Raw genomic sequence first — 26,691 nt, 5'->3', positions numbered from 1 at the left:
ATGGTTTTCTGGGTCTCGTGTTTTTTTTCACATGAAGGCATACTTCACATGAACAAGTCATCTAAGATACAATCAGGAGAATGGATTGAATAGAAAATGTCCTTTTGTGAGACATTTTCTGCACAAATCAGTTACCGGATCGTAAGAATGAAACACTGTAAAATCTTGAAGTTTTCCCCCTTTTACATAACGTGAAATTGGCGAATATAACACATTTCATTGGCTCAATTTGAATTTCACTCAGGCAAACTGCACTCTCCTCTTTTACTCAAAGACATTATTTAAAGTTTCTGAGAGCCCTCTATAAGCAACTCATCCATTTCTGGGTTTCATTTCATTTTTGTGCTTGAAGTGACAGATTCACTGATCTATGCTTCTGTAAAGCACGCTGCACCCCACCATTAGATGTCCTTGCACTCAGCAGAGGAGACTCCTCCACAATCCGGAGGAGCGCCTCCCCTCTGGTTTAGAGCCAGGAGCTGAAAATTAAACAAACTTTTATTTTCGTTTTATTTTTGTAGCTACTGGCTGAGCCAGCATGTGCAGAGAGGGGTGGGGCTGGGCCATGGGAGGAGGGAGAAGGTGTGTTTGGTGCACTTTTAAGCACACATGTCAGTTTGGCCGGCTGTCTTAGACCAGCCAAAGTGACATGCGCACTTAGGTTTCTCCAACCCAGCTGTATTGTTGGAGAAACAGCACAGACTCCCTGTTCCTGAGTGAGCGTTAATCCAGCCCACTCATGGCAATCCCCACACTGCTCTCATGCTTGATTCTTGGATCTCATGCTCTCATGCTTTGATGGGAGTCTGTGATGCTGTTCCGGGGACTGCTGGGACCAGGAACTGGATGCAGAGGAGCACGAGGTGGCAGGCAGCACCAGGTAAGTCTTTGATTAAGAAATGTTTTATTATTAAACCCTCCCTCCCCGCGCTCCTCCTGCGTGCTCCACCTGCAGACCCACTGCACCCCCTCCACCTGCCTCATTACTCTTTAGCTTTGTCGGCTGCCACTGTCACTTTTCAAAGGATGAAAGTTTGCTATGAAAAAAGGTTGGATAGAAAATATATTTGTTTAATAGTGTATCCTGAAACCGTGATAGATTAAATTGACCAAAGAGATTTCAGAAGCTTGTCCCAAAGCGAGATAGTCAGATATTAGAAAGAACAGCCACCAACTTTAGACTTTTTAACGTGTAGAACCACAACAAACCTCGCTGTTGAGAATTTCAAGTACGGTGAAAAAACATATCTTGGAAATGTGTCTATGAAGTAGCCACGACTTTAGTTAGACTCACTCAAAAGCAGAATTATAGGGCTTTAAAAATACTTATTTTACTAACTGGTAACCACTATAAGTCATAAAGATGTGCAATTGACTCAAAGTTCTTAATAGCAAGTAAAGGTGAGCGGCTGTATTTTAGATTACAGCATTGCTGTAACAAAACTTGAGGGGGCACCCATGCAAGGTATGTAGAGGGGCCCCTCGGGACTCAATCAGGAGCTCTCCAGGCAGAGAATGGTGCTGATGGGGCCCCATGGAGCTTGGGGCCCCCACTGCAGAGGCAGCAGGGGCCTGTGTGACTCCACTGATTTGTAGATTTAGTTTTTCCAGTAGGCCAAGGAACACTGAGTTGCAAAAGTCTAACACAGAGTAAATGGAGGCTTACGTTATTACCTTCCAGCATATCTTTCAGCATGAAAGAAAATGTCTTTTTTTTAAATCTTTGAGTAGAAACCTTCCGGAAGAGGTCAGATCAGACCTGACCCCTAGACAGTGCACTGATCTAGGAGGAGGTGGTATTGTACCCGGAGAAGAGGTCCACTGCTCCGCATTCCAAATAGAATCATCACAAAAGACTAGGGGGGCGCTTTTGCTTTCGTCAGCCACCAAATTGCTTAATGACTGCCTCGCTGGCTGCAATTTATAAAGCTTTAAAATTAACCACGCCACGGTGGTTCCTGTAAATGTCTTTTGCAATTTTGTGCAGGGCTCCATTTACAGGATGGATTCCTGCACCAAACTGTTTTTTTTTTTATTTGATTTTTTAAAAGAAAATGCTCCACTGCCATGTGAGTCCTCCTCCATGATGAGTGGAGCATTTAGCAGTTTTCACTGCCCCTTACTGCCCGGGTTTTCTCGGTGGTGGCAGGAAGTGAAAACTGACCTCTAATGCCACCCATCTAAATCAGGTGGGCAGAATTCTAGGTCTGCCTCTGAAGGCCCTTACTCCGCAGGGCCGTCAGAGGGGTTAATCACAGTGGAGGCCAAGTAGTATTCTCCTCTATTAAACCTATGGTCTGCCCGTATCTAAATCAGCCAGGTGGACCATCATCTTGGCAATATAGAGTATCTGTAGGGTCAAGATATAAATCGGCCCCTAGGACTTCTTTTTTGTATGAGCTATGAGTCAATGAGGTTTCTGATGTTCATTGTGCTATCCTGGTCATACAGTTTCAAAATCACATTTTTAAGGACAACATATCTATATGTAGCCGGATAATGAAGTGATTATCATGTGCATAAGAAAAGTAAAGAAACAAAAATGATTGGATTATGACCGCAAGAGGAGCCACATAATGATTAACCAAAAAACTGTAGGACTCAGCATGAAGCCCTGTAGAACACCACAGGGAAGATTTTTGTAATCAGATTTAAATGGGGAATGGGCACAGCTTGAGTTCTATTCCTGCAGACATTAGTGACGTCGGTTGAGAGTGAGGCTGCCTAAGCTTGGGGTCTTCAGCCTATGTGTCGGTAGTACCACAAGTACAACAAAAAATGCAAACTTAAAAATGCAAGAAGGGTAAAAAGAAACTGGTGTGAACAGCTGCTCATACCAGATTTGTTGCAATATCAGATTGCTTACACCTGCCTCTGTAACCTTAACCCACCCTCTTCTCTTGCTGTCTTATCTTTTTACTGCTCTTCCTCACTTTTTTTTTTGAATTTTATATAGCGCAAACTTGACCTCAAGATAGCAGAGTGCTTTACATGAGCACCATTTCCATTACAGATGGACACAGCCATTTTTGTTAGGCACGGTTTAGAGCACAGGTACTCATAGTACGGCCCGCGGGCCGCCAGTGGCCGGCAAGCCTTTCTTGGTGGCCCACTGACCTTGCAGACATCGTACCTGTGTGTTTTTTATTTTAAAGAGTGACAACAGACACCGCCGGTTGCAGCAGGGCGGACTCCTCGACACTCTGCTTTATGGGGGCCAGGCGATTCCAGTGATAGGCAGAGTGGAGATGGAGGGGCGCTAAGAAGAGGTGAAAAACAACATAGCCTCATTAACATATAAATGGTCTTTTAAAGACCTGTGAAGTATTCGGGCGGCTGTGTGTGTGCCCGGGAAGCTGTCTCGGGGTGCCACACACGGGGGGAGTGGGGATCCGCGTGGGTAAATCTGGAATCTCGTGCAACTTCAAGTGAGGCTGCTTTGTGTTACTGCTCCGTCACGAGATGGCCTCAACCTAGAAATTAATGTTGCTGAAAACTTGGTAAGATCACACACATCCCTACTAAGTATTTTCAATTAGTGCACGACGTTTCAAATTGTGTGATATGCTAATCGTACGTGCAAAGTATCTTTTTTTTTTAATTGAGCCAAGTTACGATTTTGACAGCATTATTTTCACATATATATGCCCACAATGTACATAGATACTGCTGTGTGAAAGTCTACAAAGCAACAACATCATTTTTGGTTTATTTCAATACACTTTCGACCAATGACCTAAAGAGCAAAACGATGGTCGACTGTAGAATGCCCTTCTCAAAATGCTCCCTGTTGTAATGGCATTAAGTTGTTCCCAACAGTCCACTCTATTGGTGTGCCGAGTTATTTTGCAAATATTTTGGAGCCATCTGTTAAACCCGTGGTACTCATAGTGCGGCCCGGCAGGCCTTCCTTGGCGGCCTGCGGACCTTGCAGGTAATGTACACATGGCCCCCCAGAAACCCAATTTTACCAGTGACAGAAGAGAGTGGAGAGAGAGAGAGGAGAGAGAGAGTGGAGAGAGAGAGAGTGGAGAGAGAGAGAGTGGCAAGAGTGAGTGGCGAGAGAGAGAGTGGAGGGAGTGAGAGATTGGTGAGAGAGAGTGGAGAGAGAGAGTGAAGAGAGACTGACTGACTGAGAGAGAGAGACTGACTGACTAAGAGAGAGAGAGACTTACTGACTGACTGAGAGAGAGAGAGACTTACTGACTGACTGAGAGAGAGAGACTGACTGACTGGGAGAGACAGAGACTGACTGACTGAGAGAGACAGAGAGAGAGACTTACCTCAGCAGTCATGGAGTTTGCTCCAGGAATAAAAAGTAAACTTTTGGGAGTCCTCTTGACTTTTTTCAGTTTTTGGTCTTTGCCTTTCCGCCATTGCGTTTGCAAGAAATTGCAGGCTATTGTGGGGTTAAGGGTGGGCCATAAGCAGCGGCGGTTTTCTGTAACGGGCGGGCGGGCGGCGCCCTCCCTTTCGTGATCGCTGCCCGCCCGTCGCCTCGCTCGGCAGCTGCGCTGCATTTCAATTTAAAATCACCAGCGGAACGGTGCGCACGCGCCCAGCCTACCTGCCAGTGCCCAATTACAGCGAAGTCCTGCTGCTGCCTGCTTGCGACGCTCGGAGTCAGACTCCAGCGTCATTGCATCACGCAGGCCAGGCAGCAGGGCAGGCACAGAATTCATGCAGTGTGTGGGGCAAGTTTGTGACACATGCGCTCTGCGCATGTGTCACAAAAAGAAACTTTCGATCTACCGGGCGGACATAATGTCAGCCCGGTAGTTATATTGACAGCCCAGTTAGGGCCCGCGGCCCCTCCCACTTATGACGCCAGTAAGGTGTCAATTCCAGAGCAGCCTCGGGCGGGTACTGTATAAGCCCGAGGCTGCATTAGTCACCACGTTGCCCTGCCTCACCCCTCCCTTTCACCAGTCGTCACTGGATGGGGTGGGGTCAAGCATAACTGATCCCACCCATCTCTATGACGAGTTGGGAAAGGTAGGGTTTTTTTTATTTTTCGTTATTACAATAATGATTTCCAGCATTATTGTAATAACTTAATATAAAGTGATTAAAAAAATAATAAACTCACACACATTTCCTTGTGTCACAGAGTCATGAGACTTAACTCATGACCCTGTGAGGTGGAGTCACATGATACATGCTGCTTTCACTTTCAGTTCCACTGAACCAGCAGCAGCTCTGATTTGAAGGTGGCAGGAGCAGGTCCAGAGACGCACAAAGCACACAGCAACCAGCATCGAGGCCATCAACTAGCTGACTAAGACAGAAGCAGCTGCCTGATAAGGTAAGTGTGAAATAATAATTTTGTACTTTTAATTTTTTGTGCAATGTTTGCATTGTTTAAATATGCTGCTTTATATAATTATTTTAGCATATTGCCCAGTTGGTTGACCAGGTCTAGTATAATGCTCATGAGTGCATTAAAAAAATATAGCAAGGGTTAAATTTGATATTAACCCTTGCAAGTTTTTTAAATGCACTCTATGGGGCAGATTTATGAGGGACTTGCGCCCCTTTTACGCCGCTGCAGCGGCGGCGTAAACCCTGCGCCACGTTGCGCCACATTTACATCGTGACGCATCTATGGAGATGCATCACGGTGTAAAGCCCTGCGCCACGTGAAACCTGCGTCAGGTTTCACGTTGGCGTTTCGACTCAGGGGGGGGCGTTCCGTCGCAGGAACGCCCCTGAAAAGTGACTCAGCGAAATCTATAAGATTTCACTGAGTCACTTTCCCAACGCTGATGCGTCAAAACCCTGCACCTGCTTGAAGCAGGCGTAAGGCTTGACGCACCATGTTAGGGATAGGGTAGGTTGGAACAGTGCTGGAGTTGCGTCGCGCTTGCGATGCAACTTCATCACTGCGCCAACCTTACGCTGGCAGATGCGTCACGTATCTGCTTGCCCTTGCGCCACGATGCACCGCATTGTAAATGCGGCGCATCTGCGATGGCGCATGGGCAAACTTGCGTGACGCATCTTCCCTGGCGCATCCATGCTGATTTGCAGGGATGCGCCAGGGAACATAAATCTGCCCCTATGTCTGATGCAAAGCGGATCATGTAATATGCAGGTGACAATATTTTTACTTTATGTTGCCAGATAAGTGGGTCACTGCTTTTAACACAGAGATAGTTGTTATCGACAGTTCATAAATCGTAATCCTTCTAATATAGCACAGTGAGCTATAAACAACATGCAACTCTTACACCTTGTGTCCCTCACTCACTTATGTAACACAACCTGTACATTCATTTACACACTCATTTTCATAAAGCGCAACTCCTTACCCATAAGTGTTTCAAGCAGTTTGGGGGTGAGGGGAGCGGGTGAGAGGAGCTGCGGTTCAGTCGAAGAGCCAGGTCTTGAGGTCCTTCCTGAATTGGTCCTTCCTGAATTGCGGACATAATGGTGATTGCCGGAAGTGGACAGGCAGGGAGTTCCAGGAGTTAGGAGAAGGATCTTTCTCCAGCAGTGGTCTTGCTGATACGTGGTATGGTGGCCTGGCCCAGTTGGATGGAGTGGAGATGTCTGGTGTATGTGTAGAAGGAGAAGTGGTTGTTGAGGTATCAATCCATCATGTGTTTGTTAAACGCGACTACTCACCAGTAAGGGTCTCAAGGAGGAGGGGATGTGCAGGTTCCAGTCCATCAAGGAGGGGGTCTGTCGAAAAGCCAAGATTTTTAGGTTTCGCGTGAAGATGGGAGTGATAGTGTCTAAGGTGGAGCGGTAAGGCATTCCAGGCTCTGGCCGCGAGGAAGAAGAAGGAGCGGCTTCCCGATCTGGTTTTTCTGGCATGGGGGACAATGGCGTAGGAGAGCTGGGCTGATCGTAGGGCACTTTTGGGTGAGTGGAATTTGAGTCGGCTGTTTAGGTATGCTGGTCCGGTGTTGTGGCGGGCTTTATGTGCGTAGGTGAGAATCTTGAAGGTGATTCTAGCCTCGATGGGGAGACAGTGGAGTGTGAGCAGGTGCTGGGAGATATGGCAGTGTCTTGGCAGGTTGAGGACCAATCTTGCGGCGGCATTCTAGATGTTTTATAGTTTGCGGGAAAGGTTTTTGTTTATTCCGGCGTAGAGTGCGTTGCCGTAGTAGTATCTGCTGGTGATGAGGGCGTGAGTGACGGTATTTCTGTGCTTGAGGGGGATCTATTTGAAGGTCTTAGATAGGAGGCAGAGGGTGTGAAAGGAGAATGCAACGGAGTTGACCTGGCGGTCCATTTTGAGCTCGGAGTCCAGGATGATCCCAAGGTTGCGTGCGTGGTCCATGGGTGGGTGGGCTTCCGAGGGCGGGAGCCACTAGGTGTCGTTCCAGGCGTCGGGGTGTGGGCCCATGATGAGTACTTCTGATTTGTCAGTGTTGAGTTGTAGGCAGCTGCTTTTCATCCATTTTGCAACAGCTTTCATGCCTTCTTGAAAGTTGTGTTTGGCTGCATTGGGTTCGCTGGATAGGGATAGAATGAGTTGGGTGTCGTCTGTGTATGAAACAATGTTAAGTCCATGGGTTCTGACGATGGGGCAAGCGGAGCTATCTAAACGTTGAAGAGCCTTGGGCTGAGGGAGGACTCCTGGGGGACTCCGCAGGTGGTTGGTGTAGGGTCCGAGACGAAAGGTAGGAGTCTGACCCGCTGTGTTCTGCCGGAGAGGAAAGAGTGGATCCAGTCGAGGGCCTTGTCCCGGATCTCTAAGTCATGGTGGGGATGCACTGCAAGATCTTATGAAGTAGATGGAGCGTGCGGAAATAGGAGGTTGAAACGGCGTTGATTTGGGGGTTTATTGAGAGCGAGGAGTCCAGGAAGATGCCAGGGTTTTGCGCGTGGTCAGTGGGTAGTGGTCATTGTGGGCCCCCTCTGTGTGTATAGGGAGGTGCACTGGGGGGTACCATGAGTTCCATGCACCAAATGGCAGGCACTGCACGGTGCCTGCCACGTGGTGCAGGGATATGCTGGGCATGCTCTTTTGACATTGCAGACGGTGCTGCAGCCAGCAGCACCGTCCGCAATGTTAAAAGGCCAGGATGCACCCGCAGTATGGCTGACACATCCTAATTGCACTGGTGGGACTGCCGCACGTCTGGCGGGTGGTCAAAACCATCATAATGAGCCCCTTAGGTCTTGTTTGAGCTAAGCTTGAGGCAGCTGTCCTTCATCCAGGTGGAGACTGCTTTATCTCCTTGTGGAAGTTGCTCTTGGTGGCTGTGGGTTCTTCTGTGAGGGAGAGAATCAGCTAAGTATTGTCGATATAGGAGACAATGTTGAGACTGCGGTTTCTGATGATGGCTGCAAGTGGAGCCCTGTAGATGCTGAAGAGGGTGAGGCTCAGGGAGGATCCCTGAGGCCCTTTGCAGCTGATCTCAGTGGGTTTTGAGTTTAATGGTGGAAGTCTGACTCTCTATGTTCGGCCGGTGAAGGAGTTGATCCATCCAGGGCTTTATCGCGGATGCCAGCGACGTGGAGTCTTGCTCAGAGGGTTTGGTGGGAAACGGTGTTGAAGGAGGCTGAGAGGTCCAGGAGGATAAGGGCAGCTGCTTCGCCTCGGTCGAGGCATTTGCATCTAGGTGTGAAGCTCTAGATAGCTCCCTGGAACAAAAGAATGCCAATGGCCCTTTAAATTTGGCCTGATAGAATCTGATAAGCCCCCCCACCCCCTTTGCACGTTGCTGCTTGGAATGAAAGCAGACAACCTGGAGACGCTGCTGAATGTGTACCTCTTACAAATGGGGATTTTGGTTGGCTAGGGTATACACCTAATCCAGCAATAACCCACCATTATAGTCAGATTAATTCAGATACACATGTAAGATTACCTCTGGTCATCATCTGGTAGCTTGGCGAAGAGCAGGCAGGCTTATCAAAGAGGCAATGTGTAAAGTATTAGTGCAACACATAGTAAAGTAACACAGTAAAAGACACCACAAAAAAACTTCACACCAGTTGTAGAAAAAGAGGCCATCTTTATCTAATTAAAGCTAAGCCTAAAGGACAACAGTCTAATAAGTGTATTAAGAATTATGCCAGTAGTAAAGTTAATTGCTCATTCTCCAGGGCCATCACAAAGCAAAGATGCAGGTGCTCCCTTTGAGGGAGTCATAGTAACATAGTATCCTCAAATGAGTCCACTGGTCACCTCCGCCTCGGAAAGGTCTTCAATGCAATGGGGGTTGAAGTCAGGCCGTGGGCCCTCGAGAGAGTACCTGGGGCTTGGAGTCGCTGCTCTGGCTGTCTGCGGTCTCGCACACGGAGTCCACGGGGCGGGAAGTTGAGTTGGGTACCAGCATGGCCGAAGGAGCACAGTCAGGTCTATGGCCCCATCCTGCTGTGTTGGAAGGCCTCACACATGGAGCCAATGTTGGTAAGAGGCACAGAGGCAGGCAGGGCTAGGGTTCAGCCACAGTAGAGTCACATGAGGTGTTCCCATGACTCTGCTCACTAAACCAACAGGATTCTAGAGTTCATGCACAGCACCACAGGCACTCACTGCAATGCACACATACTAAAACATACACACACATTGTTTCACATATATTCGTTTAAACGTGTATGCACTTCTTTGCAGAAACCAGCAACTTTACACAAAATTACACAAATCACAATGCTTGCAGAGACCCAGGATCTCACTTGCACTCATGCACATTCTATTAAAACCACCTGAATTTATTATCTTAAATGTTTGTGTTTATTTGTTTTGTGTAAAAGAGTATTGTACAGGTAGCACATTTGCTAGAAACATTACATGAATACAGTGCAGTAATTGTTGGTAATAATTCTTGTTTTAATTCTTTTAGCACATGAGAAATTGGAGTTAAGACTGATCGTAATATAATCACATTCAAGATCGGTACTGCGAGATATCGAAAGAAGACACGTGGTGGCTCCGGCCCTGCGGCGACAGAACCTTTATCGAAACTCAGCTTCCTGGTCCTAGACCTCAGGCCAGAAGGTAGGACATGCTTTTGTATTTCCCGCAAAGGTCCACATTCAGCTATGTATGGGTGCCAAGTGTGTGGTCTTTAGGTGTGGAGGCCTGTTGGTTTATCCTAGCAAAACAGTGCAGAGAGTATGAGGTTGAATTTTAAGGGGATAATTTTGTGTTTTTTCATGATTAACTATGAGAAGTTCAAAAATGTTGATTTTTAAATCTTTTATTATTGTATGCTCTCTTTCATTTATCTAACTAGCCTAATAATCCCTTACTATCCCTTAATGCTTACCGTCCCTAAAGATATTAAACCCCAAACTGCCCATACATTCTGTCGTTTCTTGATGCATAATAAATGGACTACTCTTTAATGCTACCCTGATTCATAATAGCCCTGAACTACTCCTTAGTGCTACCCTAAAATCCCGTAATTATCCATTAACGCTAACTTGACCTGAATCATTACAATTCATTGCTAGTCTCCTGACCCTTATTTTAGATGCTCCTGTCTACTTTGGGAGGATGGCCCTTAGCCCTGCTACCAGTACACTTATGTTTCTTGTATAATGCATGAAAGCCACTACTTATTTTCATTCTATTTTTTCAGTCAACAATGTTTTTCACACCAATGTTTTTCAGTCTACTTTTTCCGTACCATGGGGCAGATTTACGTTTCCTGGCGCATCCCTGCAAATCAGCAGGGATGCGCCAGGGAAGATGCGTCACGCAAGTTTGCCCATGCGCTATTGCAGATGCGCCGCATTTGCAATGTGGTGCATCATGGCGCAAAGACAAGCAGATGCGTGACGCATCTGCTGGCGTAAGGTTGGCGCAGTGCTGAAGTTGTGTCGCAAGCGTGACGCAACTCCAGCACTGTTCCAACCTGCCCTATCCCTAACATGGTGCGTCACGTCTTACGCCTGCTTGAAGCAGGCATAAGGATTTGACGCACCAGCGTCGGAAAAGTGACTGCGTGAAATCTCGTAGATTTCACTGCGTCACTTTTCCGAGGGTTTTGTCGACGTAACGCCCACCCTGCATACATTAAACCTGACTCAGGTTTAATGTGGCGCAGGGCTTTACAACGTGACGCATCTCCCTAGATGCGTCACGTTGCAAATCTGTCGCAGCATGGCGCTAGCTTTGCGCCGCCGCTGCGTCACAAATGTGATGCAACGGCAGCGCAAAAGTGGCGCACAGGGCTTGTAAATCTGCCCCAGAGTTTGTACAGTGAGTAGGATATATAAAATCTATCTAATGTGTTGTGACAGTGTGACTCCTGTCCATTTAGTAATAGGATCACTGATATGACTAGCACTGTCTAAAGGATGTAATTATAGTCTGTCTTGTGTGTAGAATACCTCCATCCATATATTTTTTGAATTTGGAAATAGTCTAACTGCAATGGTAAACTCTTAATTGGAAAAATATACATTTATTTTGCTGTGCTTGGTACAGACGGCTGCTGGATATATCAGAGATCTGCCTAGAACTCTTTTAAAGGGTATTGCTCAATGCAAGTCGTGTGCTTTTTACAGAAAATTTCAACATGTTTTGTATTATTTGCCATCTAAAGTCAAGTCCAAATGTATAAGTACTTTGTTTTAGGTTTACTCCTAACATATACTGATTTTATCCTTCTAATAGTAATTCAAGGACCCCATAATTGGAATATACCCTTTAAATTCTAGGCAGATCACTGAATTGACATGCTTAAGCTTTTCAATCGCCACTTGTGTTGTGCATGCAATGGCACCTAGCCTCAAAGCTTACATCATATTTTAATTATTAACAGGATCCCAGGAGGAATTCTGAACTAGTTACAAGGCTATACCGCTTGGGGGACAGCTGTACGTGCTGCTGCAGTTGCATTCCTGTCAGAATGAGGATGGATGACTAATTGCTGTTACTATTGTGTGCATGACAATTCATATTAGTGTATTCATTATTTTGCGTGATTTAGTTTTTGTGTCTTCAACCTAGGGAATATTTAAAAACAGGTTAGGTTTTCTATTTCCAGTCTGATCTATTGCTAGATACAATGAACACAGTTGACAGTTTACTCGTACACCCCTTTTTGGGCTTGACACATGCTGATAAACTGCAAGTGAAAACATTAGGAGCTGATAAACCTGAAATTAAAATTGAGCAGTCTGCAAAAGATAGGGGACAGGGTTATACACGTCGGTTTACCAGAACATGGTATGATAGGATAGAGTGGCTTACTGGTAGCGCTTCTAAAAATGCTTTATTCTGTTTCCCTTGCTTACTTTTTGGAGGTGAAGTTGCCTGGACAAAAACAGGAGTTACTGACCTAAAGCATCTGGCTGAAAAAATAAAAAAACATGATTCCTGTAAATCTCATTTGACAAATATGTTGAAATTATCTCTTTTCGGAAAATCGGACATTGTACAGCAATTGAACGAAGCATACCGTGTGGGAGTAAGAAAACATAATGCAGAAGTGGATAAAAACCGATACATTTTATCAAAATTGATTGACTGTATTCGTTTTTGTGGTGCCTTTGAATTGGCATTACGGGGCCATGATGAAACTGAAGAGTCTCTAAATCCTGGCGTGTTTGGGGGCCTTGTTGATTTTGTCTCCAGCATTGACAGTGCTATGGAAACACATTTAAGAACAGCCACAGTGTTTAAAGGCACGTCTAAAACTATTCAGAATGAATTGCTGGACTGTATGCTGGAAGTGATAAGAGAATATATTACACAGCAGTTGAGAAGCACTGATTATGTAGCTATCCAAGCTGACGATACAACTGATGTCTCTACTAAGACACAGTCAGTTCTAGTCTTCCGCTACATTGATGGAAATTGCAAGGTAGCTGAACGATTTTATTGTTTCACACATCTAAAAGACTCATCTGCAGAAACAATTGCCTCAGCCATTCTTAATGAATTAAACATTGTTTTCCCTGACCAATGTGCTAAAGGAAAACTAATTGCTCAAAGCTACGATGGGGCCAGCGTCATGCGTGGTGCAACAGGTGGGGTGCAAAAGAAAATCAGGGATGTTTACCCAAATGCACATTATATTCATTGCCATGCCCACCAACTTAACCTAATTATGGAACAGGCTTCCTCCAAAATATCTAGAGTTAAAATTTTCTTTTCAGAGATTGGAGGTATAACAGCATTTTTTGCACGTTCCCCGAAAAGGACTGATATTCTTGAACAAATAGTTTCAAGAAGACTTCCAAGAGGGTCTGCAACTCGCTGGAACTTCAATATTCGAGCAATATTGATAATTTATGAATACAGAGACGATCTTCTTGAATGCATGTCAACCATTGCAAACAGTGGTGATTTTGAGTCAAATACTATATGTGAAGCTAAGGGATTTAGTAGAACATTAGATGATAGAGAGTTTATATTCTTTCTGTTTCTTTTTCACCGTATAATGCCCCAGGTAGACATTTTATATAATCAATTGCAAAAGCGAGACATTGACACTGTATATGTCCAGAAAGCTACTACAGACTTTGTGACAAGCATCACCAAAGTACGGGAATCCATTGACAGTTTGGATTCTACACTGCCACAAGAATGTACATTTGTAAACCGAAGACTGCAAATAAATACTTTGACCCAAGAAGCAAAAGAAGTCTGTGACATTATTGTGGTCCATGCCAGAGAGCGCTTTGCATTCACAAAGCATCTTGTAAGTGCAACACTATTGCGAAGTGACCTTTTTGAAAGACATGACAAATCTTTCCCAGCTGAGGCACTCGCAGAAACGATAGAAGCCTATCCTATGTTAGACAAGGCTAGATTGCGTACAGAACTTTCGGTCCTGTATGGAAGACGTGACTTCCGTCAAACTACTGGTGGTGCCATGGCTTTATTTAGCTTTTTGTGTGAAAACAACTTAGAGAAATCTTTTTCTGAGGCCATAAAGCTTTTAAGAGTTGTCATTACTACACCCATGACAAAAGCAGAGTCTGAGAGATGTTTTTCCACACTAAAGAGGGTAAAAACGTTTTTGCGAAACACTATGACTCAAGCTAGACTTAATGCATTGGCTATGCTGTCAATGGAAAAGGAGCTAATAAAGGAAATACCAGAATTCAACAAAAGAACAATTGAAAAGTTTGTTCATATTAAAGATCGACGAGCAAACTTTCTATATAAATAGAAAATATTAATCTGATGTGTAATCATAGTTTCAGGTGTTTATAGCTCGGTTTGTTTTGTTTGATAACATTAGGAAGTACTGTTGGACATGTACTCATTCCATTTAATATTCATAAAACTCCTGTACAGTTGATATGTGTTTATATATGTGTGTTTATGTATCTGTGAATTTATAGATATTTGTTTTCATATTTTATTATTTTTTAAAATATTTTTGTTGTTAGTGTCTAAAAATATGTTGGTTTTGAGGGTATATGTCTTTATATGTACAACATTTAGTTATTTTCGTAATTTATTTTTATTTAACTGTTTTCTACTGTACTAACAGGGACAAGAACCCTTCTACCTGTGATTGACATGCAAAGTATTTAAATATTATTATTATTTTTTTAATTGTTTAAAAATATCATATTGGTTTTGAAAGTTCTTAAAATGTACATTTATTTATTTTCATAATTTCTTTTAATTCAATTTTTTCTGCTGTGCTGGCTGAAGAGCACAAGGACCTGAGTGTGGCATGCAAAGAATTTATATAGTATTATTTAAAATAATTGTGTTTGTGTTTACAAATATCATATTGGTTTTGAAGGGATATTTCTTAAAATATACATTTATTTATTTTCATATTTTATTTTTATGTAGCCATTTTCTACTGTACTGACAGGCACAAGGGACTGAGAGTGGCATGCAAAGTATTTAAAAATAAAGTAAAACGTTTTTACCAAGCCTGCTTATACATATAAAGTTTGTGTTGTTTCTTTCTAAAATAAATTAAAGATTGTTGATGGATATTTCTTATATTTTAAGCAATGCATATTACACTCATTTCATAACTCATTTTTATTTAGTGGTTTTCTAAAATACTGATGGACCCAAGGGCCTCAGAGCGCTATATGAACTATTTTAAGTACAATATTTACTTCATTTTGCAAAATTGCCTCGCTCAAAAATGCAAAGCTTTTGCTGACTTCCTAAGAATTAAATGTTTGTTTCAAATGGATATTTCTTATACTTGTAGCTATTTAATGTCATGAAGATTACTGGGCAATCAACATTGAATAGCTGATGCAGAAAAGGAAGTGGCCAGCCTTCATTTCGGGTAGGATCAAAATTACAAGTGTGTTTCTTTGCAGATGTTTATGCACCTATGTTAGGTGTTTTCTATTGGAATGGGTAGAGACAAAGCGGTTTTGCTTAGTACCCCTAGCCATCTTCAGAAGTCAGACTTGCTTGGCAACACAGAAATTCTCTGAAATTATGTATGAGTTTTCTTTTATGAATGCCTAGAAGAACTGATTTTTCAGTCCATTTATCACATAAATAGTGCTGAAAATTGCACCAAAAAATGCCAATTTTTAAAAAATTTCTTCACGGGGGGAGAACCCCCCCGAACCCCCCTTATTGCCGTCGGGCTCGCTCCCGTACGTTCATGCCTTTTGAAATACGCCCCACCAGTTTAAAATTCCACCAGCCGCCACTGGCCATAAGTAACCCTGTGATGGAATTGGGGTCAAAGTGTGTATGAAGCCATGCAATGCATCTTAAGATTGCTATTGCCTGCTAATAAAAATGTATTATCAAAATGTGCTCTTTGTAGTTACATCTGGTTTTGGAATACAGCATTGTGGCATTGTCTAATTTTTTAAACAGGTTTGATCTTTTTGGCTCTGGTCCCGCCCCCCCACTGACCCCGCCCCCCACTGGTGCATCCCTCAGCCACAAACTACACTGTACTTTTGGCCCCCCGACAGAAAGTTTGTGAGTACCCATGGTTTAGAGATTAGGTGATTTTCCCAGAATCACAGGATGTTGAGCGTCTCTCCCGAGACTCAAACCCGGTTCCCTAGCTTTGATGTCGACCGCTCTAGCCGTGAGGCTACATCCTCTCCCCTGTTACTTGACCCCACATCCTTATGATCCGCTCCTCAGCCTCTCTGCCTCCTCTGTCTGTCTTTCACTCTCCCTTATGTTTGTTCTCAAGTAGTATTCCTTTGTCCCCTGACTCCCACTCCTTCTCCCTCCATATCCCCTCCTTCACATCGTCTCTTCTTCAGTTTCACTCGCTCCGTTCTCTCCCTTGCTGTGTCACCTCTTTCTCTCAAACTCCGCCAATTTTGCGACCATCAGATAGCAGAAATTCCATTTCATCACATGTCAGGGGTGAGTAGCTCATGCATCCCTGCTAATTCTTTGCATTCTCGGACTTTTAGTCCTGGACAATTAGCAAAACTTCATATATTTGACTTCAAAGGGTTAAAGTGGTTACTCACGCCTTGAATGGATAATCTTTCAGCACTAGAACCAGCTTCACTACGTTAATATTTCCTAAGGAACAGTAAAAGTACTTCAAAAGAATTTTGTTTGGAATTGGCATTGCAAGACATAACAATCGACACAAAAGTCGGAAAAGACTCAATGAAGGTGTTTTTTCCATCCATAAAATAACATCACCTATCATGCATTGTTAGATGTGAGAACGGTCATTGATTAAAACACTTTGCCTATAACCCGTAAAAAAGCAGTTTCCCGCGCAAACTTCCCGCAGGAATTGAGTACTGCATTCTGAGTGGTTCCCTCTCCAAGACAACATTTGAGATGATCATTTAAACATACGAGTATTGGCAAAGTTCCTCTTCTGTCTGTCTCTGCTGTGTATTCTGCAGCTGTGGTAACAGACTAGCCATGCCATATCAGCTGAGCAGGGCAAGGTGCCCAGGTAACCTTCCAGAGTTCAACCTCCCCTTCTCATTACCAGCGACCCCCTCCCTTCACCACAGATCCCAAGCTCCCTCCCTGCACATATTTTTCGCAGTACCGTCACAGCCACGAACACTGGGATTTGGATTTCATGTTTCATGCCAGTTTCCCTTGATCGCAGTTTAATTCACTGTGGCCATGCTGCCATGCCAGCTTGGCATTATCCCTTCTAACAATAAGGTATACAGTTGGCAGAATCAACACGACTGCAGAGGGCCATCGCTAATTGAGCTATTTCAGCGAACCTGGATGCAACCCAATAACTGTACCGTGTACATCTCTGTACAGCTTATCCCTGACTGCTCCAGGAAAATAATTATGAAAAAATGGCAAATGCCTCTTGGTTAAGAAGTGACATTAACTTGCAAATTAAAACAGCTATGTGCTTCAGATTTGAGCACAATATTTGTAACTTTTATTACACTGTTTCCGTTGCAAATAAATTGTCACCCAATAAAAAATTCATTTTTGGTTGATCTTTTTTTTAAATTATGAATCCTTAACATTTTCTCACCAGATGCAGTGGATACCTGGATTGCACAAAGAGGAACAGCTGTTTCCTTTCCGAAAATTAAGATTCAGACAATCCTACCAAACCTGTGACGCTTGTGACAACCTCAATTTCACTTGTTTGTGGGCTCCTTAGTTCAAAATCTGTTGTTTTTCACCTGCTCGTGACTGCCTGATTTTCCCTCCTAGGGGCAGATTTATGTTGCACTTGCGCCACTTTTGCGCCGCCGTTGCGCCACTTTTGTGACGCAGCAGCGGCGCAAATCCTGCGCCATGGTGCGGGGTATTTACAACGTGACGCATCTGGGAGATGCGTCACGTTGTAAAGCCCTGCGCCACATGTAGGCGTTCCAGGGCAGGTGGGGGCGTTCCGGCGCAGGAACGCCTCCTAAAAGTGGCTGAGTGAAATCTACAAGATTTCACTCAGTCACTTTTAGGCCCATGCTGCGTCAAAACCCTGCGCCTGCTTGAAGCAGGCGTAAGGATTGACGCAGCATTGTACAGATAGGGCCCCCCAGAACATTGCAGGGGCTGCGTCGCGCTTGCGACGCAACTCCAGCAATGCGCCACTTTTACGGCACAGATGCGTCACGCATCTGTGCCGTTTTTGCCCCATGGTGCGCCGCATTATAAATCCGGCGCATCCATGGTGGCGCAGCTGTGGCGCATAATAATTGGCGCACCCCTGCTGATATGCAGGGATGCGCCAGTTAACATAAATCTGCCCCCTAGTTTCTACCCTACTCAGTGCTCAGACCTGTGTGTAAGCAATCCACCCAGCTCCCTTTTGTCTTAGCAAGTGAATGAAAGAAGATTACCCCCTAAAAACAGACATATTATATGGTGCATAGGCATAATATTGAGTTGTGATTATCCAACTACCTTAATATTGAGTTGCAAATATTGTGATACAAGAATATCAACTGCAAGAATATTGTGGTCCAGAATATCACAGTAAGGTAAGAAATATTGTTTTTTTTAAAAAAATATCGAAGTCAGTAATATCATTTGTCAAAATATCGTTGTCTATAATCTCAATTTTTATATTAGTGTGATGTATTTTAGTATGTATTTAAAAAATACGTGATCTAATTTTTTTGTATAAAGTATTGCTTTTTTTAATCTCGGTGTAACATTTTTAGAAGTGAATAGTTTTATGTTAATCAAATTTTGCGCTTTTTAGTTCTGTAGTGGGTTGTGGGTTTATAGGGGGAAAGGGTGGTACGTAATTTAATTATAATAAGGTAATTAATATTTTTTATTTATTAGTATTTATAAATAATTGTTTATTCATTAATTATTAATTGGTTAATAGTTTCTATTAGTTAGTTAATTGATAATTATGCTAATTGTGTTACTTTTTTAGAAGCGGGTTGTGGGTTTATGAGGGAATAGGGTGGGAAGTAAATTAATTATAATAAAGTAATTAATAATTGTAATTTATTAGTATTTAGAGTTATTTTTATTTTTGTTAATTATTAATTGGTTATTCATTTTTATTAATTAATTGATAATTAAGTTAATTGTGTTATTTATTTTTAGGATCAGGTTGTGGGTTATAAGGGAATGGGATGGAAAGTAATTTAATTATAATAAACTAATTAATAATTTTTACCAATTACTATTTATAATTCATTTTTATGAATTAATTATTAAGTGGCTATTAATTTTTATGAATTAATTATTTGATAATTATGTTGTGTTAACTTTTTAGGAGCGGGTTGTGGGTTTTTAGGGAAATAGGGTGGGAAGTAATTTATTTAAAATTAAATATTAAATAATTGTTGATTAATGGTAATTAATTAATTAAAAAATAAATATGGACATTTTGTAATTAATTAGAGATGTGCGTTGTGGGGTTTATAGTTGTAAAGAGTGGGAAGTTAATTAATTTAAATTAATGGATAAGTTGTTCTTAATTGATAAATAATTTAATAATGTTAAGTTAGTTGTGAAAATTGTGTAATTATTTTTATGTGTGTGTTGTGGGGTTTGTTGGGGTAGAGGGTGGAAATTATTTAAGGTTTTATTAATTAATGAATATTTCCTAATTAATATTGATTTATTATAAATTAATGTTTGTAGGTAACTTTTAGTATTTTTAACATTATAATATGTTTCTATCTTTTGTAATGTTTAATTTTTTTATATAATTGTTATTTTTGTGTTATTGACAATTTTTGTATTATTGTTCATATTTTGTTTCTTCTTTATGTTGAATTTTTTTGGGGAGGAATATTAATTTTAACTCTCTGCTATCCAACACTTTCCCTACTGTTGCACTCACTGGAGTGGGAATAGTAATTTTTTCCCTTACGCTATCCAACACTTTCCCTACTGTTGCACTCACCGTACTGGAAATAGTAATTTTTTCCCTTACGCTATCCAATATTTTCCCTACTGGTGCACTCACTGGAGTGGGAATAGTAACTTTTACCGCTACGCTATCCAACACTTTCCCTACTGTAACACTCTCTGGAGTGGGAATAGTAGTTTTTACCATTCGCTATCCAACACTTTCCCTACTGTTCCACTCACTGGAGTAGAAATAGTAATTTTTTGTAATCACAAAAAGACTCCACAATGTGTGGAGGAGGGAACAGGAGGCGTGGGGTTCTAGGAGCTAGCGGCCTCCATTGTTAAATAATTACCACAAAAGAGCTGCTCCTAGTGAAGTGTGACCCTGCTACAGTTATAAAACCATTGTGAGTGGGGACATCTCACAAAAAGTGACAGACTGGTCTCACACACCACCTGGTGTCATGCTTCATCATCGGCCAGTCCTCGCCCTCTAAAACCTTCGTTTGATAGAGGGCGGGCATACACCTGGAGACAGGGATGCACTTCTAAACTAAGGAGTGGGGGCCCGTGAAATGGAAAATGAAGTTAAAAATCATTATAGTTACCAGAAAGTAAATTTTAATGTGGCCAACATCTATATGATGCTAAAAGCAAAGGACGGTGAGTGGGGTGTTTAGTGTCCCCTAACCCTCTCGTGAATGGTCAACATGTTTCTGCCATGTAGGCCAGAGCGGGTCCAGGGCATTCATCAGGACCTAAGTTAAACTGAGGGCTCTCTTCTTACCAACAAGTAGCAAGAAAGTACCACTGTGCGGGTGTGGCAAAGGCCGCACTCCGTTTCCTAAATGGCTTCCAAACGTCAAGCCTGAAGGGAGATAAAAATGAACAAACATATATACATATATATGTAGAGCTGGGTCAGAAAAAACATTAAATGCGAGACACAATAAAAAGAAACAGCGCATGCGTGAGTTCCTTAAGGTGAGTGACTATTCACGTGACTTGTGCCACTCTATGTGTGTACACAAACAGATCGAGAGTGATGAGAGTGTGGTAGCTCTCATGGGTCTTACCCTAGTTGAAACAACTACTTGCCACATGGGGGGAGGGGAGGGGAAACGCCTGTTCATTCTGGAGGGAGAGAATGTAAACCATAGTGTCCATCAAACAATGTGTGGGAGAGGATTTTCCACATACGTGTGTAGAATACGCTCATTCACACATTAACGACCCGGAAGGGTACAGTTACAACATTCACTGCATTCATACTCTTATTGTCTCAGGAAATGAATCCCACGATCGTCCTATGTTGCTGCTCCCGGTCCTCCCGAATGTTAGAGTGAGGCCGCGGCGTCGGTGTTTAAATAGTACGCTCGTGACTTAATTAGAAGCAGCGCTGAGTGATTGAGCCTGAAGAGTGGCTCCTGGTGTATGGTTTCCGGTGTCCCGAGCGGACGTGGGAAAGATGCGTGCAGTGCGGTGCCTGGTTTGGTAATGGCCGTGGTGCGGGACCAATGGTATTGCTCAGAGGGCGGTGCATGCCCAAAAAAGGAGGTGAAGGAGGTCTGGACACTCCCAAAGGGGTGGTGTCACGTGTAAGCGGGATGAAGTTCCAGGGGGAGAGCGCGTCTGAGGTCGCCCTGGCAACGCGGGGGTGCCGCGGTGAGAGAGATATGATTCACTCACAGGGAACCAGTGTGGAATTGTGTGCTTCAATCAATCAAACAATCAGGACATTGGGAGCGCGCTACTCATCCATGAGGGTCGCAAGGCGCTGGGGGGAGAGGGGGGGTCCGCAGGACTGTTAGCTGAAGAGCCATATCTTGAGGATCTTCCTGAAGATGTTCATGGAGGGGGCGCATCTGATGTCTACCGGTAGCTCGTTCCAGGTCTTGGCTACGATGTGAGAGAAGGATCTTCTGCCTGCTTTGGCTCTGTGGATGCGGGGGATTTCAGCCAGGGCGAGGTTGGAAGATCGGAGGTTTCTTTTGGGCATGTGGAAGGTGATTCTGTCATTGAGGTATTTGGGTCCATTGTTGTGTAGGCATTTGTAGTCGTGGGTGAGGATTTTGAAAGTGACTCTTTTCTCCACGGGGAGCCAGTGGAGTTTTCGAAAGGTGTTGGCTGATGTGTGCGTGCCGGGGGATGTCGAGGACAAGTCTGGAGGCTGTGTTTTGTATTGTCTGTAGTTTGCGGAGCAGGGACTTGTTGATGCCGGCGTAGAGTGCATTTCCATGGTCCAGTCTGCTAGTGATGAGTGCGTGGGTGACTGTCTTCCACGACTCAGGGGGGATCCATTTGAAGGTCTTGCGGAGGATGTGGATGGTGTTGAAGCAGATGGAGGTGACGACATTGACCTGTCGGGTCATGGTGAGTGTTGAGTCGAGTATGATGCCAAGGTTTTTGGCGTGGTCTGAATTGGATGGGTGGGCTGCCGAGGGCGGACGGCCACCAGGTGTTGTCCCATGCTGATGGGGTGGTCCCGAGGATGAGGACTTCCATCTTCTCGGCGTTGAGCCGCAGGCAGCTGTCGGTTATCCAGACTGCGACATCTTGCATTCCTTTTTGGAAGTTGAGTTTGGTGGTGGTGGGGTCTTTGGTGAGGGAGAGGATGAGCTTGGTGTCCTAGTGTAGGATAAGATGTTGAGGCTGTGTTGTCAGACGATGGCTGTGAGAGGGGCCATGTAGATGTTAAAGAGTGTCGGGCTCAGCAATGATCCTTGTGGGATTCCACAGGTGATTTTAGTAGGCTCAGAGAAGAAGGGTGGTAGCCTGAAGCTTTGGCTTCTTCCGGTGAGGAATGATTGGATCCAGACATGGCTGTTCCTTGTATGCCGGCAGCATGTAGTCTGGTGACTAGTGTGCGGTGGGAGACGGTGTCAAAGGCTTCTGATAGGTCGAGTAGGATGAGGGTTGCTAAATGACCTTGGTCAAGGAGAGTGTGGATGTCGTCTGTGGCGGCGAGTAGGGCGGACTCGGTGCTGTGGTTGCTTCTGAATCCGGATCGGAATGGGTCGAGGATGGCGTTATCTTCGATGAATCGTGTCAGTTCCCTGTTGACTGTCTTCTTTGCAACTTTGGCTGCGAAGAGGAGGAGCAGGATGGGCCTGTAGTTCTTGAGTTCGGTGGGGGTCAGCTGTGGGTTTCTTGAGCAGGGTCCTGACTTCTGCACGCTTCCAGTCATCTGGGAAGGCGCCTTTTGTGAATTGTGGTGTTGATGGTCCCTTGTAGTTCGGGTGCGATGGCGGTCAAGGCTCTGTGGTAGATGTGAGGAGGGCAGGTGTCAGTGGGGGCCCCCGAGTGGATGCCTTTCATGGTCGCTGCTGTGTCATTGGTTGTGATTGGTGTCCAGTTGGGGATAGTGGGCTGGCTGGTGTCTGACAGGCGGAGGGGCAGTTGTGGTGTCCGGTGGATGGTCAATGAAGTTGTCGAAGAGGTTTTTGATCTTGAGGTGGACGTATGTTCCAAGCTTGTCGCAGAGGTCTTGAGAAAGGGTAATATCTGTGGCTTCGCTGCGTGGGTTGGTGAATTCCTGAATGACACTGAAGAGTTCCTTGGTGTTGGTGAAGTTGGTGAGGATTTTGTTGTGGATGAAATTCCTCTTGGTGGTTCTGATTTGGTTGTGGTAGTCTGTCATGGCGTCCTTATAGGTGGAGTAGTTTTCGGTAGTCTTGGAGTTTCTCTAGTTCTTCTCCAAGCATCTGAAGGTGTGCCTGGCTTCTAGGAGATCGGTGCTGAACCAGGCGGCTTTCCTGGGGCATTGTTTGTCGGGGTTGCGTAGCGGCGCAAGCTCATCTGTGCAGTTGGAGATCCAGGTGTGGAGTCCTCTGGCTGCAATGTTTGCGTCGGGCGCCCAGGTGTGTTTGTCTCAGGTGAGGGTGGAAATAAGTTGCTCATCGGTGACCTTGCTCCAGTTCCTTCGTGATGGGCCTGCAGCTGGTTTGGGTGCCTTGGGTTTGTCATCAGTGAAGTGGATGCAGTTTTGGTCAGTCCATGGCAGTTGCATTGTGTGGCTGAAGTGAACGCTGTTTTCTGCGGTGAAGATGGGGTGGAGGGTGTGTCCGGCTCTGTGGGTCGGTATGGTAACGAGTTGTTTGAGTCCGATATTGGCAAGGTTGTCCCGAAGGGCGGTGGAGTTCGGGGCGCTGGGGTTGTCGAGGTGGAAGTTCAGGTCTCCAATTAGTATGTAATTCAATGAGGCGACGGCGTGGGGTGCGATGAAGTCGGTGATGTTGGTGGCGAAGGGTGTCCAGAGGCTGGGAAGTCTGTAGACGAGGGTTCCTCGGAGTGTTGTGTTGGGGTTAGTCTGGATCTGGAAGTGCAGGTGTTCGGCAGAGGGGAAGATTTCGCTCGAGGTGGTGAGGTGGAGAGTGCTCTTGTGAGCGACGGCGAGGCCCCCTCCTGGGTGGTTGGGGCGGTCTTTCCTCTGGAACTTGTATCCGTCCGGGATGGCTGTGTTGATATCTGGGGCGGAGAAGGCATTGGTCCAGGTCTCCGTGAAGAAGGCGATGTCGGGCAAGAGAGACTCAAGCAGGTTCCAGATTTTCATGGCATGCCTGTGTATGGATCTATCCAACACTTTCCCTACTGTTGCACTCACTGGAGTGGGAAAAGTAATTTTTACTCCCCCCACTATCCAACACTTTCCCTACTGTTGCACTCACTGGAGTGGGAATAATAATTTTTTCCTCTCAGCTATCCAACACTTTCCCTACTGTTGCACTCACTGGAGTGGGAATAGTAATTTTTACCCCTACCATATCCAACCATTTTCCTACTGCTGCACTCAATGGATTGCAAAATGTAAGTTTAAAATTTTATAAATATTTTAACAATTTATTTAATAATATCATGTTTTTGTTATGAGACTTTCTGTTATAGGTGTATGTATATATATATATTTAATAGTTAATTTTTATATATTTATAATATTTTTCAAAATATTAAAGTTATTAGTTTATTAATTGTTTTAAAGTAAATATACATTTATATATTACATTTTATATATGTATGTTTAAAGTTTTTTAAATTAAATTTGTTTATTATATTTTTTCAGTGTACATTACATCTATTATTTAATTTATTTAACATTATGTTTTTTATATTAAAAAAACTATATGTTTCACATCTATATTATTTTTTCGATATTTTAGTCATTTACATTGTAAAGCTAGGATGTCGATATTTTGACTATCCATATTTTTGCATCGATATGTGTATAGGAAGATATTTTTGTATTCGATATTATGTCAGTGATTCATATTATACATCAGAGGCTAAGAAGAGTGTAGTAATCTGCTCTTAGTGTTTAAACTGTGTTTGAAATGTGATTGTAGCCCTCGTTTGTTTGGCTAGGAGAGTGAGTTGTTTAAGTGTTGGAAAGGCAGCAGTGTTAGAGGCCTAGTTTAGCCCCTTACCTGCAGTACTCAAAAGTGTAGAATGAGCCTAACTGTTTCCAAGGAGAATCTGAATTTTGGAGCAGCTCTCAGCCCCCTGCCCAGCAACTTGAGCTTGTTGATTGGCTCTCTAGCTCCAAAGCAACCCTGAGCCCTCCTCTCACACTTGCCCAGGCCCCTTAAGGTTTGTTGGGTGAACCCCAAGACATTCACTTCCATTTGGTTAACTGCAGCTTCCCTGTGCCTAACATTGCAGTGAACCAAGGACCAGGAGGTGGTAAGAAGACAGACTTTTTGCTATCTATTTCCTGAAACCTTAAAAGTGATTTTCCTTAACCCATGACTGCCTAATTTTCTCCTGTTCTGTTAGTGGGCTTTATAGTTTAAAATGTAAGTTGTACTTGCCTGTAACTGCCCCAGTTTACCTGTTGCATTGTGGGCTTTATAGTTCACAATCTGTCTTTTTTCACCTGCCTGTGACTGCATGATTTTCCCTCCTAGTTTCTCCCCTAATCTGTGCTCAGACCTGTGTGTGAGCAATCCACCCACAGCTCCATTTTCTCTGGGCAAGGGCATTTGCTCCCTGGCATATTCAGTCTTTCTGCCCCTCCAAGGGAGCGGATAGGGGCAATAGCCCCCAATCTGCCCACCTGAGGGGCAGAAAGCACACTAGGCACCGGGGATTTATTTTTTAGACATATATAGGGGTGGAGGCTGCCCAAGATGGCCATGCCAATGCCCCCACCCCTGCAAAATTCCACAATCTTTCTTCACCCCTGGGAGGCAGATGTGGACACTAGCCACGGATCTGCCCACCAGGGTGGGGGGGGGGGGCAGAAACTACAATAGGCACCAGGGATTTATTTTATGTATATAGGGGTGGGGCTGCCCAAAATGGCAATGTCCTCACCCCCCAAACTTTTTTACAGTCTTTCTGCCCCTCCCAGGAGGCAGATGGGGGCAATTGCCTCTGATCTGCCCCCGGGGGGGCAGAAAGCCCACTAGGCACCAGGGATTTGGTTTTTTTTATACAGAGGGGTGGGGGCTGCCCAAAATGGGCATGCCAATGCCCCTAACCCACCCCAAAAAAATGTCACAGATTTTCTGCCTCCCTTGGGAGGCAGATGGGGCAATAGGCCTGATCTGTCCCCCCAGGTGGGGCAGAAAGCCCACTAGGCACCAGGGATTGTTTTTTTTTATATGTAGGGTCGGGGACTGCCCAAAATGGGCATGCAAATGCCACAACCCACAAAAAGTGCCAGCGTCTTTCTCCCTCCCTCTGGAGGCATCTGGGGGCAAACGCTCCTGATCTGCCCCCCCCCCCCACCCTGGGCAGGCAGAATGCACACTAGGCACCTGGGATGGGTTTTTTTTATATGTAGTAGTGGGGGATGCCCAGAATGTGTCAGGGTCTGACCCTTGCACCTGCTGAGTTGTTAATCAAGACGTCACCCCAGGGACTACATCTCCCAGGAAGCCCCGGTAGGAGGGGCTTCAGGGCATTTGAGGCAAGCATGCACGTTAGGCTACGTGCGTAATCCTGATAGTGAGACACGGAAGGTGTTTCTCGTGACTGCATAACTTTGGAGTTGACAGTGCTTATTTTCGGGGCCTACAGCGGTACACTGTTCCTTTCGG

At 44.3% G+C, this 26,691-nt stretch overlaps 1 protein-coding gene across 1 annotated transcript in view; it reads left to right on the top strand.

Annotated features, from left to right (window-relative positions):
- Positions 1-12,311: 12,311 nt before the first annotated feature.
- The window catches only part of LOC146805386 (zinc finger MYM-type protein 1-like), a 120,587-nt gene continuing 106,207 nt past the window's right edge, over positions 12,312-26,691 (top strand). The window contains exons 1-2 of the mRNA XM_085623796.1: positions 12,312-14,044; positions 16,753-16,805. Coding sequence (XP_085479922.1) covers positions 12,312-14,044; positions 16,753-16,805 — 1,786 coding nt within the window. The remainder of the gene's footprint in view (positions 14,045-16,752; positions 16,806-26,691) is intronic.

This window comes from Triturus cristatus, chromosome 8 (assembly GCF_964204655.1).
Source record: "Triturus cristatus chromosome 8, aTriCri1.1, whole genome shotgun sequence".
Lineage (NCBI taxonomy): Eukaryota > Metazoa > Chordata > Amphibia > Caudata > Salamandridae > Triturus > Triturus cristatus.
The sequence above is the reverse complement of the archived record's forward strand: the minus strand, read 5'-3'. Positions and strand labels throughout refer to the sequence as shown.